Source organism: Cynocephalus volans, chromosome 8 (genome assembly GCF_027409185.1).
Source record: "Cynocephalus volans isolate mCynVol1 chromosome 8, mCynVol1.pri, whole genome shotgun sequence".
NCBI lineage: Eukaryota > Metazoa > Chordata > Mammalia > Dermoptera > Cynocephalidae > Cynocephalus > Cynocephalus volans.
Genome location: NC_084467.1, coordinates 368011 through 383668, shown reverse-complemented (window position 1 = coordinate 383668; position 15658 = coordinate 368011). Strand labels below are relative to the sequence as shown.

Below are 15658 nucleotides of genomic sequence, written 5' to 3'. Positions count from 1 at the left end.
GGAGCAGAGGGAGATACTGGGAGGTGACCCAAGGTGACATGGCTGTGTAGCAGCATTAGATGCAGCAGGAAATGTGGCCCTGACCCCGAAGGGTGGGTGTGAATTTACCAAGACCTGGGTTGTTGGCCCACCCAGGAGGCTGGTGGTCACCCCTCCTTGGCCTCAGTGGGATACAGACCAAGCAGTGGCTGAGCCTGGCCCTCCACAGAGGGACCAGCACACCTGCTGGGAGGGGACTCAGGGCTCCTGGGCCTTGTTGCATAGTGACAGGGACCCCACACTTCAGGCCACAGCAGCAGAATGAGGGGGTGGGAGGGCTGTCCTTGGCCCCAGGCTGGGCTCCTCACTGGCTCTGTGACCTGGGAGGTGGGGGGGCTGGCACTTCGCTACCTCTTTGAGCCCCATTTCCTCTCCAGCCGTCCCCTTCTCCAAATGCTGCGGTGGACTGCGCCCTCTAGTGGCGCCAGGGCCATCGCAGCACTAACAGTGCAGCGGTGGGGTGGCCATGTGGCCCAGGACAGGGTCCCTTGGCCCCTTCAGGTCCCACCATTGCTCCAAGTCAGAGTGGGCACAGGGTCCCACCAACTCTTCCCATCTGCGGTGGAGCCGACTTTGATGTCTGGGACAATGAGGATCAGGAGGAGCTTGTGACTTGGTGGGGACTGTTTGGAGAGTTAGGGACAGGGCACGAGGGAGGAGAGTGGGCAAGCTGGGGTGAGCCTAGGGTTGCGTGCGTGTGTGTCGCGCGGGGGAGGGGTAGGTCTCAGAGGCCCTGAGGTGTCAGAGCTCCCGTCCCAACCCCAGGCCCACAGGGAGCAGGCGCACCAGAGGCCCCCTGGGGGTTGGTGACGGCCCAGCCAGTGCCCGTTCAGCAGGTCCTTCGCGGGAGTGTCCTGTCAGGCCAGCAGCACTGTACCCCTCGCCCCTGGCCAAAGTCCTGGGGCTTGTGCAGGCAAGCTGGGGATTGGCCAGGCTGTGGACTGGACGGGTGCTCGGTGCCCGGCAGGGTGGGCGAGCCCCCGGGACTGGCCCAGGGGAGCGATCCTGGGTTTGGGTGGGGGGAGCCCTCCTTGGGAGACCCAGAGGACTTCTGAGGGGTCCATGGGGATCCAATGGTGGGTCACAGTGCCAGGCTGGGGGTCATGGCGGCTGTGGGGCCACAGGAGGGTCCATGGCTATCAGCAACACAGAGTGTCCCTTAGCCCCATCTTCCCCCGAGGACTGGTCTCAGCAGTGGCGTGGGGCAGAGGGAAGGGCACGTGGGGAGCCCCGGTGAGCGAGCTGGCGGGTGGGCCGTGACCACGCGGAGCCGTGTTTGTGACAAAGTAGCCTTTATGGCGTCCGGGGGACGCGGGGCGCTGGTGGCCGCCACTAGGAGCTGCTCCGGCTGGCGTCCTTCCGCTCCTCGCGCTCCTCCTCGGCCGTGCCCGGGCCGTGGGCGCCGCCGGGGTCCCGGGGTGTCGCGGGCCTGCGCGCGCGGGGTGGCAGCGGGCGGAGGAGGCTGCTCAGGGCCCCCGGGCGCGGCCCCGGGTCCTCCTCCCCGTTGTGCAGGAGCACGAAGCGGCGCTGCGACAGCAGCGGCAGCATCTTCTGGCTTCGCAAGCTCTTCTGGAAGGTCTCAAGTGCCAGGTCTGGGGGTGGGGGTAAGTGGGGGGCATTGGCACCGTGTCTGCGGGGCTGGGGTGGGGGAGGACAGGAAGGTCGCCAGGGGTGGGGCCCCGGTGGGGTGAGGAGTGGGGGGGACACCGCCTTAGCGGGGAGGCTGGATGTTGGAGACCCAGACTTGGGGAGCCTGAACTACCCATGACCGGGCAGGCAGTACTTGGACGGTTGTGGCTGTGGGGGCTGCCCAGGCGCTCACCCAGGGTCTCGCTGACCACGCCTGGGATCACCTCCTTCAGGACGGCACAGTTGGTGTGCAGGGCGGGGTTGGAGTTCATCTCCAGCAGCCACACCTGGGCGGGACACTGGTGAGCATCCCTCCCCACACCGTAGCCAAAGCTCACTTGGCCAGCAGAAGGCTGAGCCTCTGACCCTATTAAGCCAGGTGACTGGCCAGGTCGCTTCTTTTCTGTGCACTAACTCCCCGTGTTTGCTCAGGGGCTGAGGCTCTGAGGGTCTGGTCTGGGGGCTGCAGATCTGCCCCTGCTGCAGTAGGAGCTGAGCCTCGGGGACACCCCCTCCCTGCAGGGCTGGGTGCAGGCAGGGTGGGATCTGAATGCGGAGTCCACCCCGGGGCCCTCCTGTGTGGTCAGAGCGTGCGGATGGCCCCTGCCTACCAGGCCCAGCCACCCAGGACAGCACCTTGAAGTTCTCATCAATCAGGAAGTCACAGCCAATGAGGTCGAAGTAACCCAGCTTGCACTGGAGCTTGGATTTGACGGCCAGGAAACAGTGGGCCATGATCTGCTGCATCCGCTTCTGTGAGGGAGGCAGGGAGGGCATCTTGCTGTCACCTGTGGGCCCTGATTACACCAGGCTTGAACAACCACAGTCACCATCCCTCGCCTACACCCTCACCTGCACTCCCACCTGCTCACTCACCTGTATCCTCACCTGCACAGTCACCTGCACTCCTGCCTGCACAGTCACCTGCACACCCACCTGCATATTCACCTGCACTCCCACCTGCACCCCCAACTGCACACCCACCTGCACTCCCACCCGTACCCTTACCGGCACTCCCACTTGCACACTCACCTGTATCCTCTCCTGCACTCCCACCTGCACCCTCACCTCTATCCTCACCTGCACCCTCACCTGTATCCTCACCTGCACCCCCAACTGCGCACCCACCTGCACACTCACCTGTATCCTCACCTGCACTCCCACCTATACCCTCGCTGCACAGCCACACCTGCCCATACTTTCGCACTCTCAGAATCACAGGCTGACAGCCAGAAACTCATTCAGCAAGCTCATGGAGCCCCTACTGCGTGGTAGAAACTGGGAGTACAAGAGTGAAGAAAACTTATAAGTTCTGCCCCCGAGCAGCCCACTCATATCAGGAGAGCCAAGCAACGAGCGGGACACATAAAATCCTGGATCCTGGGAAGAACAGTGAGCTTTGTGGCACCTTAACTTGCTGCAGTTAGTTTCACCCCCTGCTTCCCAGCTCCGCGGCAGCCTCGAAAAACAACAGGCCGCACTCCCGGTACCGGAGGCAGCAGAGCAGACTCACGTGCCACGGACTAGAATTGTCTGTTTTTATACGTCTGGTGGTTCCTTGGAAGACCCCACTTGAAAGGACGACAGGAAAGTGTGAGGACATCACCTCACAAAGTGGAGAATATCAGGAAAAGGAACGAAATCGTAAAAGGGGACCAAATAGAAAATCAAGATAAAAAGTATAATGATTGAAATTAAGAATTCTCTAGAGGAGTTCAAAGCGGATTTCAGTTGTTTGAAGACAGATCAATTGAGATTATTCAATCTGAGGAACAAAGCGGAAAAGGAATGAAGGCAAGAAAAGCCTCAGAGATCTGCGGGTGGGACCGATGCGTGCACAATGGGAGCTGCGGAGGGGAGGCGAGGAAGGGGCAGCGATGCCGGAAAACCTCCCGAGTCTGATAAAAAAAATATGAATTTACACATATGAGAAGCTCAGTCAACTCCAAACACGACAAACTCAGAGACTGACCACATCATAATACACTTTCATTTCAAGACAAAGAGAAAATGTTGAAATCAGCAAGAGAGAAGGGACTGATCCCATGCAGGGACCCTCAAAGATTAATAGCGACTTTCTCATCAGAATCAGAGGCCAGAAAGCAGTGGGGTGATATATTCAAAGTGCTGAAAGAAAAAATACTGTTAAGCAAGAATTCTACATACAGCAAAACCATTCTTCAAACGTGAGGAAGAAACCAGGACATCTTCAGATGAGCAGAGACAGGCAGGCCCGCCCCCCAGTCCTGTGCTTTGGGCCGAAATGAAAGGACACTAGATAGGAACTTGAATTCACATGAACAATTAAAGAGCTGCAGCAAAGGGAACTATATAAATGTAAAAGACAGCATAAATGCATTTTTTGTTTGTATTTGATTTTTTTCTAAAAGAGAACTGCTTAAAACTAATTATAAATCTATGCTGACGGGCACAAACGTATAGAGCTGTAACGTGAGAACAGTAGCGTGTGGGGGTGACGGAGCTCTGAAAGAGCAATATTTTTGTATACTACTGAAATTGGTATTAATCTGAACTAAATTATTATGAATTAAGATGTTAATGATAACCCCCAGGATAACCACTAAGAAAATAACTAAAAATATATATAGTAAAAGAAATCACAAGGTAATTAAAATGATACCCCAGAAAATATCTATTTAACATAATAGGAAAGCTGTACTCAGAGGGAAATTTATAGCTATAAACATCTACATTAAATGAGGAGAAAGATCTCAAATCAATAACCTAACCTTTGACCTTAAGAAATTGGAAAAAGAAGAGAAAAACTAAACCCAAAACAAGCAGAAGGAAGGAAATAATAAAGACTAGAGTAGAAACAAATAGAATCGAGAACAGAAAACAGTAGAGGAAATCAATGAAACCAGAAATCGGTTCATGCAAAGATCAACAAAATTGCTAAACCCTTAGCTAGACTGACCAAGAAAAAAGAAAAGACTCAAATTACTAACATCAGAAAAGAAAGACCTTATATAGATAAACGGGGTTATGAGGAAATACTATGAATAACTGTACACCAAGCAAATCAGATAACTTAGAAGAAATGGACAAATTTCTAGAAAGACAAACAAACCAGACTAAAGAATAGAAAGTCTGAGTAGACATATAACAAGATTGAGTTAGTGATAAAAGTTCTAATAAACCTTCCCACAAAGAAAAGTTCAGGTGGCTTCACTGGTGAATGCTTCGAAACATTTAGAGAATTAACATCAACCCTTCACAAACCCTCCAGAAAACAGAACATGTCTACACTCATTCCATGAGGCCAGTATCATCCTGAAACCATAACCAGACAAGGACATACAGGGGGAAAATTCTGTAGACCAATATCACTTATGAGCAAAGACACAAAAATCTTCAATGAAATACAGGCAAACCAAATCCAACAGCAGCTCTAAATGGTTATGTACCATCACCCGGCAGGATTTACCCCAGAAATGCAAGTGACTCAACATCTGGAAGTAAATGTGACACATTAATAACATGCTCACATGATCGTCTGAACTGATGCGGAGAAAGCATCCGACAACTCTCGACATCCTTTCATAATGAAAAACACATAACCAGGAATAGGAAGGAACTTCCTCCACCTGATAAGGGCATTTTTGAAAAACCCACAGCCTTCCCCATCAGATCAGGAACACGAGAAGGCTGCCGGCTTTTGCCATTTCTATGCAACACTGTTCTGGAAGTTCTAGCTGGAGCAATTAGGCAAGAAAAGAAATAAAATGCATCCAAATTTGAAAGGAAGCGGTAACACTATTCCTATTCTCAGATGACATGATCTTATATATAAAAATCCTGAAGAATCCACACACTCACAAAATTAGAGCTCATAAACAAATTCAGCAAAGTATCAGGATACAAAATCAACACACAAAAATTAGTTTTATTTCAATATGCCAGCAATAGACAATCCCAAAAGGAAATTAAGAAAATAATTCCATTCACAACATTCCAAAAGAATAAAATACCTAGGAATAATATTTACCAAGGAGGTGAAAGACTTGTATGACGACAACTATAAAACATTGCTGAAATAAATTAAAGAAGACCTAAAAAAATGGAAAGACATCCTGTGTTCATGGGTTGGAAGACTATTGCTAACATGTTAGTACTACCCAAAGTGATCTCCAGATTCAATGCAATCCCTACTAAAATTTCAATGGATTCTTTTTTCAGAAATGAAAAAGCAGGTCCTGAAATTCATATGGAATTGCAAGAGGCCCCTGAATAGCCACCATCTGGAAATGAACAATGTTGAAGGATTCACACATTTCAATATTAAGATCTACTGCAAAGCTACAGTGATCCAAACAACGTGGTATTGGCATAAAAATAGACATATACACTAATGGAATAAAATTGAGAGTCCAGGAATAAACCCACATATATCTGGTCAATTGATTTTCAATAACATGCCATGACCATTTAACAGGGGAAAGAACAGTCTCTTCAACAAATGTTGCTGGGGCCGAGCCTGTGGCGCACTCGGGAGAGTGCAGCGCTGGGAGCGCAGCAACGCTCCCGCTGCGGGTTCGGATCCTATATAGGAATGGCCGGTGCACTCACTGGCTGAGTGCCGGTCACGGAAAAGACAAAAAAAAAAAAAAATGTTGCTGGAACAACTGGATATCCACATGCAAAAGAATGAAGTTGGATCCCTACCTCACACCACATACCAACATGAACTCAAAATGGATCAGTGGCCTAAATGTAAGAGCTAAAACTACAACACTTTTAGAAGTATCCAGTATGTATGTATCTAGTATATATTCCGTGTATATTCAGTAAAACAAAGGAACAATAAAGAATGGATGAAGGACATGAACACACACATCTCCGAAGGCACGCAGATGGCAGTATGCACAGGAGACGATGCTCAGCATCACTAGTCACCGAGGAAATGCAAATGGAAACCGCAGGAGACACCACCACACACCGACGGGCGGTCATTCACGAAAATAACAAGTGCTGGCAAGAACATGGAGAAACTGAAGCCCTTACACATTGCTGGTGGGAACGTGGAAAATTGTTTGTGGTTGCTATGGGTTAAATGTTATCCCCAAATTTCATGTGTTGGAGACTTACCCCTCATTGTAACAGTGGTAAGAGGGTAGGAAAGGTGGGGCCTTTGAGAGGATTGTGAGGACTCTGTCCTTATGAATAGATTAATCCAATCATGGGTTAATGCATTAATGGTTTAGTGGGTTATAATGGGTGTGGACGGGTGGCTTTATAAGGAGAGCACACGAGAAGCTCTTGCCATTCTCGCCATGTGACACTCTGGTCACCATGGACCCTGTAGAGAGTTCCCACCCAGAGGAAGGTCCTCACCAGATGCACCTCCCTGGACCATGGAATTTCCAGCTTCCAAAACTAAGAAATAAATTTCACTTTCTTATAAATTACCCAGTTTCAGATATTCTGTTATAAACGACAGAAAACAGACTAATACAGTCGTTCCTCAAAGAGTTAAACCTAAGGTTGCCATACGACCCCACAACTCCATTCCTAGGTATCTTCCCAGGAGAACTGAAATATATGTTCACACAAAAACTCGTACCTGAATATCCATTATTCATAAGTGACAAAAAATAGAAACAGCCCAAATGTCCATCGACAGACGAACCTGTCAAATGTTCGTCCATGTGATGGAACATTGTAGAAAACGGAACGAAGCGCAGATACAGGCCGCGGCCTGGAGGAGCCCGAAAGCCTACGTGAAGCGAGAGCAGCCAGGAAAGCCACTTGCATGAAATATCCCGAGTAGGGAAATCCAGAGATAGAAGGTGGATTAACGGTCATCAGGAGCTGAGGGGAGGTGCTGAGGGCTGGTGGCTGACGAGTACAGGGCTTCTTTTTCAGGGGGACGAAAACGTTCCGGAGTCAGACAGTGGTGATAATTGCGCAACTGCGAAAGTACCGAAAACCACTAACTACACGGCGTAAAGTGGCAAATTTTGCGTTATGTGCATTATCTCGGGGAAGAGAGCGAGGAAGAGCAGCTGGAGGCCCCTCGAGGTGGCCGGCTTCACGCCCGCAGCCCCACGCGGTCTTAGGAGCGACGGAGAAGCCGCAGTCACTGCTGCCCGCTTCATGCCACACCGCTCAGCTGCCCTTGCCACCAAGGTTGTGCCAAGTAGCCCAGAGAGAGTAACTCGCAAAGTTAGCTTCGCCCATCGCGAATGACCCTCGAATGGGGAAGTCCTCCCCTGCGTGTGGTGGCAGCTGCCGCGACAGGAGACCTGCCCCTTTCTTGTCACCCTGCCTAGGTCAAGGATCTGTAACAAAGTCTTAAAGTTTCACATCATGGTTGTTGTTGAAGCTGGGCCTACAACCTGCCCCGATGGCGAGGCTGCCTCCGAGAGACCCGTGCGGGTGGCTTTCCTGCTGGCGCTCTGCTGGCGACTACCAGCTAAGTTTATAGAGAAACTTGCAGAGATTTGTTCAAAACATACGTGAAGACACACGTGCTTGAGTGCAGTCACACACACACTCTGAGGACAGCTGGCAAAGCTCGTGCCCAGCCTAGCCCAGCTGGGAACACACACACGCACGCACCCTAAGGGAATGTGACCCTTGGCTCCCGAACCGAGTGCCCCTGCCCCTGCCCCCAGCTGGCGTGGGCAGCGGACGGACCGTGAAGGTGGTGAAGACCCAGTCTCTGGGGAGGCCCTTGGTCTTTCTGAAGTTGTCATTGATGTAGCGGTTGAGGTGGTCCATGCTCCACACTGTGTCCTCTTTGAGCAGCACATACAGGGAACTCTTCTTCTGCATGAACTGGTTGGTGGGGGGCACGTGCAGTGCCTGGAGACCACCACTCCAGGATGCCCAGAGGTCCTGCCCTCACTGAGGGTCCCCTAAAGAGAGCCTCACCCTAACCCAGCTACCCCCGGAGATGCCCCACTCCCACCAGGTCTGCAGTGACCTGCCTGCATAGGCCCTCCCCCAAATACCTTCATCCACCGTGACCCCCTCAGTCATCAAGTCCCCCACAGATTCTCACGGAGGAGCCCCTGCCCTGGATTCTTCCCATGAAGACTGTTCCCTAGAGACCTCTGCCCACAGAAGACCACTGAGGTCATCACAGACCCTCCTCAGCTCCTGCCCCCAGCCCTACCCCATCCACAGCACACCCACTGGGAGCCTAATTGGGGCCTGGGAGATGCAGGGCTCTGAGTCACTTCACCAGGACACAGGGTCCCTGCTACGCCCTTCTTCTGCCATGGCTGAAAGTGAGAAGCTAGAGGCAGTGCCCACTGTACGCAGTGCCAGCCCAGGTCATCTCCAGGCCCAGGGCACGTCTACAGCTGGACCCTTCTGCGTTCCCAAGCAGTGACAGCCTTCCTCTAATCTCATCCTAAGGCTGCAGGGAAGGCCCTCACGTGGAGCGCCCTTACCTGGTTGGTCAAATGGATACTGAGGTCACTGGAATGGGGGTCATAGAGGCTGAGGGTGAGGCGGGCATAGCCATGGCCAAAGAAGACCATGTAGGGCATGGCGCAGGCGATGAGCAGGTAAGAGCGCACATCAAACTTCTTCCCGTCCAGCAGCAGCGGGTTCTGGATGTACCTGGGAGGGTGCATCACCTGGGCGCTGCCGGGGCTGAGCTGTATGGCCAGCCTGGTCTGCATCCCCTCGCCCCCACCTGGCCTGGCCATTCCTGCCATCTGTCCCAGGTGTGACCTCTGGGTGTGCACAGTGTCCACGGTGAGGGGACATTTCTGAGACTGAACAGGTCAGGGCAATTGGGAAGAGACTGGCTCCCAGATCTCAGCCCCACTGCATGTGTTCCAGGCACCCCAGGGTGCAATTCTAAGTAGGAACCTAGAGGGTGGGAGCAGATTGGGTCCCCGGAGCAGGGAGGGCTGCCTAGAGGAGGAAGGAAGCTGATGGTTTTGGGGAGGAAGGGAGAGAACATTCCAAGTGCAGGGACCTGTGGGTCTAAAGACCCAGGGCAAGGAGCAGCCACTTGGGAGGGCTGATGGAAGGGGCTGGACAGCAGACAGCGTCTGTGGCCAGGGCGGGGTCTAGTGGTGGAAGGTGAGGTCCGGCGGGACCTTTCTGAGGCCAGACCGACCTGCCCACTCCCGTACTAGGCCCAGGGCCTGGGCCCCGCCTGGAGGCGGACAGAGCCGTGGGGCATTTCTGAGCAAGGCAGGAGTGGTCAGCCCTGGGCTTCAGGCTTGAAGCCTGTGGCTGGCGGGCTGGGCTGAGGAGCCCAGGCCAGGCCTCCTGCAGGGTAGGGGAGTAGGGCCCCAGCTGGGGACAAGCTGACCAGGCCTCCCCGCCTCCCCCCCCCCCCCGTCTTAGAGCCTGTATCTGGCGGCCACTGTGTCTGCCACCCGTGCCAGATGAGACACCTCCCTCCTGCCGACCGCCGCGAGCCCTCCCAGGCACCCGCGGGGCCCTGGTCAGCTGCGCTCAGACCCACGCCCACACCTCTGCACGACCCGCGTCTGCGGCGACCGGAAAGGCGCCTTGCGGTACGTGGGGTCGTCCTCGACGCGCCGGGTGCTGGCCTGCAGGGCGGCGACTTCCTCCTGGTTCCTGAGCAGAAAGATGCCTTTGCCCTGGTTGGAGGCCGAGGGCTTGCAGATCCACATCTGGGTTTCTGCGGGGAGAGCGGCCTGAGCCCCCGCCCCGCCCTCCCTTCTGGCCCCGCCCCCGACGTGCCCCGCCCTCATTGACTCCGCCCCTCCTCCTCTGGCCCCGCCCTCAACGTGCCCCCCTTGACCCCGCCCGACCCCCGCACCATCGAACAGGGCGGAGAAGGCTTCCCTCTCGTTCCTGATGTCCAGACGGTAGGTTTCTGGGAAAAACTCTTCCATTTGCAGGACCCTGGGCGGCAGGGGGGTGGGGAGGACCTGAGGACTGTCCCCTGCCCCGGGCTTGGCCGCTGTCCTCGGGCCTGACTGGGCGGAGAGGAGGGGTCCCCCGCTGCTCGGCCGCAGGCTCTGCACCGCCCGGCCCGGGGCCAGCAGCGCTTTCCCGGGCCCCTTGCCCGCCTTCGCCCTCCCGGCCCTGCTCCCGAGGCGCCGCCGGCCCGCACCGTCTAGGGCGTCCGTGCACCGCGGCTCCGAGCTGCGTCCCCCGGGCCGGCGCGGTGGCCCCGGGCTGGTCCAGACCTCTGACCGGAGCTCACGCCTCGTTCTTGACTGGGGATGCCCTGGGTCCCCTTTTGCATCGGTCACCAGCCCGTCCTTCAGTGTAGGCCGATTATAAGGGGATCTACCTCTGCGGCCCGAGGCGTCCTGAGCTGGTCCATGTGAGCTCATCAAGGGTGGGTCCTGTGTCCTTTCCAAACCTGCACCTCAGGGGACACAGTCTGGCCTGAGTGGCCGTTCAGCAGTGTCTGGAGAGATGGGGGACAGGCGTGAGCAGACAGGCGGGTGTGTGGATGGGCGGGTGGTTAGGAACACGAACTTTGGATGGACATGTGTAGATGGGCAGGCGGGTGGTCGGGTGGCCAGACTGATGCCTGAGCTGCTGCTGGAAGCGGGTGTGGTGGGGGTGCACAGCGGGACGCATAGATGGGAAGATGGCATCATAGGCGACCCAGGGGTGGGTGGACACGGCTGCGGCCTGCTTGGTGGGTGGGTGGATGGGGGCACATGAATACAGGAGCAGCTCAGGCGCAGCGGTGTGGGGGGACGCGTGTAGACAGATGTGGGAGAGGGGACGGTGGCCAGTGTTGAGCCAGCATGACTGCACATGGGACACCCGTGGGTAACTGTGGGGGTCTGGTGTGAGGACTGCTGGGGGGCAGGTGGGGGATGGTGCGTGAAAGGTAGGATGGGTGGGCAGGGGGTGGATTCCACAGAGGGTGGATGTGAAGGTGGGGGGTGGTCAGGGCCATGGATGGGAGTGCACACGGTGGAGTGGCCGGGTGGGGGAGGAGTGGGTGGGCTTATGGAGTGGGTGGGCAGTGGGGCTGGGCTCACTTGGTGGGGCTGCACAGGGACATCTTCTTGGCCTTGTCCATGAGCCGTGCGTACCCCCTCAGGGCGCCAAGCAGCCCGATCTTGGTGGTGAGGAGTCTGTTGTTGGGAAGCTGGAACAGCAGCTGCTCACCTGGGACAGCAGAGACCTGAGCAGCATGTGGACACCTGTGCAGGACCACGGCCACCACTGCCTCCGAAACCCTCGTGGCCTCGCAGTGCTGTCAGAGGCCCCTGCAGGCTGTGAGTCTTGAGCCCACTGGGCCCCCGGCTGGGTGGTAGGAGGGGGGCCCCGCCCCTACCCCCAGCTACCTTCCCGGAAGCTGCAGTAGCTGTCGCGACCCTTGACCTCACACCACTTCAGCGTGTAGTCCCCCTGGCGGCTGTCCCAGGTACGCTGCCAGCCCTTGCTCTCACAGTAGGAGCTGATTCTGCAGGGTAGGGGGCAGCAGTGACCCTGGGGTGCAGAGGTCCCTAGGGGAGGGCCGTGGATGCTACAGACAGCAGAATGGAGGCTGGGCCACGCCCTGGGGGGGGATGGGGTGGGCACGAAGGAGGCCCCCACTCACATTGAAGCCCCGTTGGTGCCTCCAATATAGTAGAAGGGACCCTGCCCGGTGCAGGGCACAGTGCTGTGTGGCCCCTTCTCCCCCCGCAGCAGGAGCTCCTCCAGGAGGGCAGCTGGGGACCTGGCAGCATCAGCATCGTCCAGGAGATCTGTGGCAGGCTGGTGGTCAGAGGTCTAGGAGGTCCTGGCCTGGCCAAGGTTTTCCCCAGCCCCTCCTGGCCCTGCCTGGAATGCAACAGGTCCCCTCCTGCAACCCGCTCCTGCAACCCCCACCTGCATCTTGGTCCAGTGGGCTCAGCTGATGCAGGAGCCCCTCCTCTTGGCCACTCCCCATCAGTCTCTCATGGGCCCAGCCTGTGAGCGGGCAGGGTCAGGATGAGGTGACCCCACAGAGTCCTGCCCTAGCTCAGCCCCAGGTGGGCTCCAGCCTATTTCCAGCAGCGGCTGGGCAGTCACCCCAACCTGTCTTGGCCCAATCGCAGCCCAGACTCAGAGCTGACCGGGCAGCCTAGGGACCACCACTTATTATCCTTTGGGGCCAGCCTTTGAGTACGTGGGATCCAGATGGGACAGGAGGCATGGAGGGCGGCCCCACCCTCACCCTCCTTACTAACAGGGCAGGGGCTGGAGTGTGAGGCTGGGGCTGGGGACAGACATGGTGCCAGGACACTCTGGGGGCCAGGAGTCACAATGTTCATCATGATGTCATAGGTGACCCAAACCCAAGGGGCCATTGTCAGGCAGAGGAGATGGGGGCTGTGCTGGGCGTGGGGGGGGGTGTCAGGGCAGCAGGGACAGTGCCCACGGTGGCCCAAGGGGGTGGCACTGGCCAGGCAGAGCTCTCAGGTGTGGAGCAGTGTTGTCCCCTCTCCGTGCCTGTCAGATCCCTGTCTGCTCAATGGGCCCAGCCCCTCCCCCAGCACCTGATCTCCCGCTGGTTCTTCTCCCAGAGCGGGTGCCTTTGTGGCTGGGGCCGGGCCCTCCCTGTGAGAGCCCCTCCCTGGGAGGCCCTGGCAGGAAAAGAGCGGAGCAGTCGCAGGCTGCCCAGCTTCACCTGGTGCCCGTGCACGGCGCCGCCGGATCCTTGGCCGCTTGCTTCTCTTGGAGCCGGCTTGGGTCCGAGTGGGTGGTCTCTGGCGGTGGATGAACCGGCTGCGGCTGCGGGCCACTGTCATGGGGGCACCTGGGCGGCGGCCCCGCTGGGAAGATGCTGCCCCTGCCCCCCCGTGGGACCTTCGGGAAGCCCGAGGTCCTAGCCCTCGGATGGAGCATGCGGTCAGGCCCACCCTGCCCGGGGAAGGGCACCTTCCCGGGTCCTGGACTTGGACATCTGCCTGTAGCTGGCCCCCTTTTCCATGGTGGCTGTGGGGCCTGGTTCCCTGCAGGGGTGAGGCCATCTCTGCATCCTGTCTCTGCCGGGCGAGTCTTCCCCTGCCAGGGCTGTCCGTCCGGCGTCGCTGGGCTCGGCCTGGGTGCCTGCTGGAATGAGGACAGCCGTGAGGCATGCTGGGGCGGGGGTGCCCACCTGGAGGGTCAGAGGGTTGGAGGGGCTTCCTGGCCGTGGAGCCTGGCTGTCCTGCAGTGGCTGCTGCCAGCTTTTGCCCCTCCCCTAGCATGTTGCCCACCTTTGGGCATCTTTCCCTGAGTTGCCCAGTTTGGAACATTTCAGGGAATTTTTAGCTGATTCCTTGACGGGTACTTCTGCCTCAATTTCAAGCAAACAAGCCCATTTTGGGGCTGCATGGGAGGCAAGGACTTTTCTGAAGGAAATAATACACCCAGGAGAAAGGCCAGTACCAGGCAGCGGTGGGACATAGGGATGGCGTTGAGGGCTCTGTGCCCAGAAGCCGAGGGGACATGAGGCTCCAGGGGGAGCAGATCATCCTCCAAAGAGGAACTCAGCTCCTAAACAAACCAGCCGGTTGCCAGGAAACGCCATGAGGTCGGTGCCACCCACCTGCCTGCCCAGCCCTGGAAGCTGCAGAGAGGAGTGGACAGGGGTGGGCCGCAGGATGGAGAGAGGAGGGGACCGAGGGCTGTCTACAGAATCGGAGCCGAGGTGGGGAGGGGTCTCTGGGGCTGCAGCTGGTGCGGGGCCTCACGCCTCTGCCGAGGGCTGAGCGAGACTAGAAGCAGCTGGGAGCCCCTCGCCCTAAGCACCTCCCCTCTCAGAACGCAGCGCTCCTTGGAAGAGGCTGAGTGTGAGAGCTGACCTGGCCCGGCACAGTGGGGTCTTGAGCCTGCAGAGAACGGAGCAGGAGTGTGTGGGAGACCCTCGCACTGGCTGGGTGGCCCAGCCCCTTCCCGTTTGGCTCCTAGCACCCGGCGGCAGGTCTGAGGAGTCCTGCTGGGGACCCCCTGCGAAACTGACAGTGTCACCACAACCCAGTCCACTGCCTGGCTTCACAGGCATGTGAGCAGAACCTCTCAGGAGTGAGCCAGAGAGCAACATGCAGACACACGCACAGACATGTGTGCAGACATGTAGACACACACACACATGCAGACACAAGCAAAGACAGACCCACTCATGGACACGCACACACACACACACACATGCAGACACACACACATGCAGACACAAGGACACACACATGGACACACATAGACATGCAGCTACATGCAGACACAGATATAGAGACACAAGCACAGACAGACACAGACATGCAGACACACACACATGCAGACACAAGCACAGACACACTCGTGGACATACATAAAGGAACAGAAAGAAAGGGATAGATGGGGATGACACAGAAGCCGAAGGAAGCCAGCCCACCCCTAGAAGACTCCACTGCACCCAAGAGAGCTGGATGCCGCTGGACTACAGAGTGCGAGAGAGCTCATGAAACTACAAATTCAGTGCAAGGGTTGGGATTCCGGAACTTGTCCAGAAAGGAGAGCACGGGAGGGGGTGCAGGAGAGGAGCCCCACTGGAGCCACAGGGTGTGGGACGAGGGAGGTGGTGCCCAGCTGTGCAACGCTTCCCAGAGCAGAAGGCTGCAGCCCTGCAGGCGCCTCCAGCCTCCCTGCCGGACGCCCAGAGCTGGAGGCAGAGCAGGCGGTGTCTGGCTGGGGATTCCCGGAGCTCCATGCCTCGCCAACCAGGCGTAGAGGTGGGCAAAGGTCTCCAGACGTTCCCTGAGGGAAGTCCTGAGAATGACTCTCGCAGGAGTGAGGTGGCTGGAAAAAGGAGACCTGGTTTCTCTGTGACTCAGTTTCTTCATCTACAAAATGGGCTGGGGGTAACCGCAGCCTGGCAGGGGCTGTGAGGAGGGGGGGTTCCTGCAAACAACTTGCCAGGACAGGAGGAGGGTGGCCTTGAGGCGACGGCAGAGCTCGGGGACTCTAGGGACAAGCAAGTGCAGAAACAAGCGAAGACAGTGCTGGCACACGCTGTTTGCACGGATGCTGTAAACGCGTGCGCGAGAGCAAACCCTCATTCAAAGTCCGGAGTCGA

The 15658-nt window shown here is 56.8% G+C and overlaps 1 protein-coding gene across 1 annotated transcript; it reads right to left on the bottom strand.

The window, feature by feature from the left end:
* Positions 1–1371: 1371 nt before the first annotated feature.
* On the bottom strand, positions 1372–13814 carry TTLL10 (tubulin tyrosine ligase like 10). Its single transcript, XM_063104253.1, has 12 exons — positions 13253–13814; positions 12472–12552; positions 12200–12347; positions 11943–12061; positions 11634–11763; positions 10445–10530; positions 10132–10303; positions 9090–9261; positions 8329–8469; positions 2305–2421; positions 1862–1955; positions 1372–1631 (listed from the first exon to the last, which is right to left on the bottom strand). Exons 1-12 carry the CDS (start codon positions 13812–13814, stop codon positions 1372–1374), a joined length of 2082 nt encoding a protein of 693 aa, XP_062960323.1.
* Between the last annotated feature and the right edge of the window lie 1844 nt (positions 13815–15658).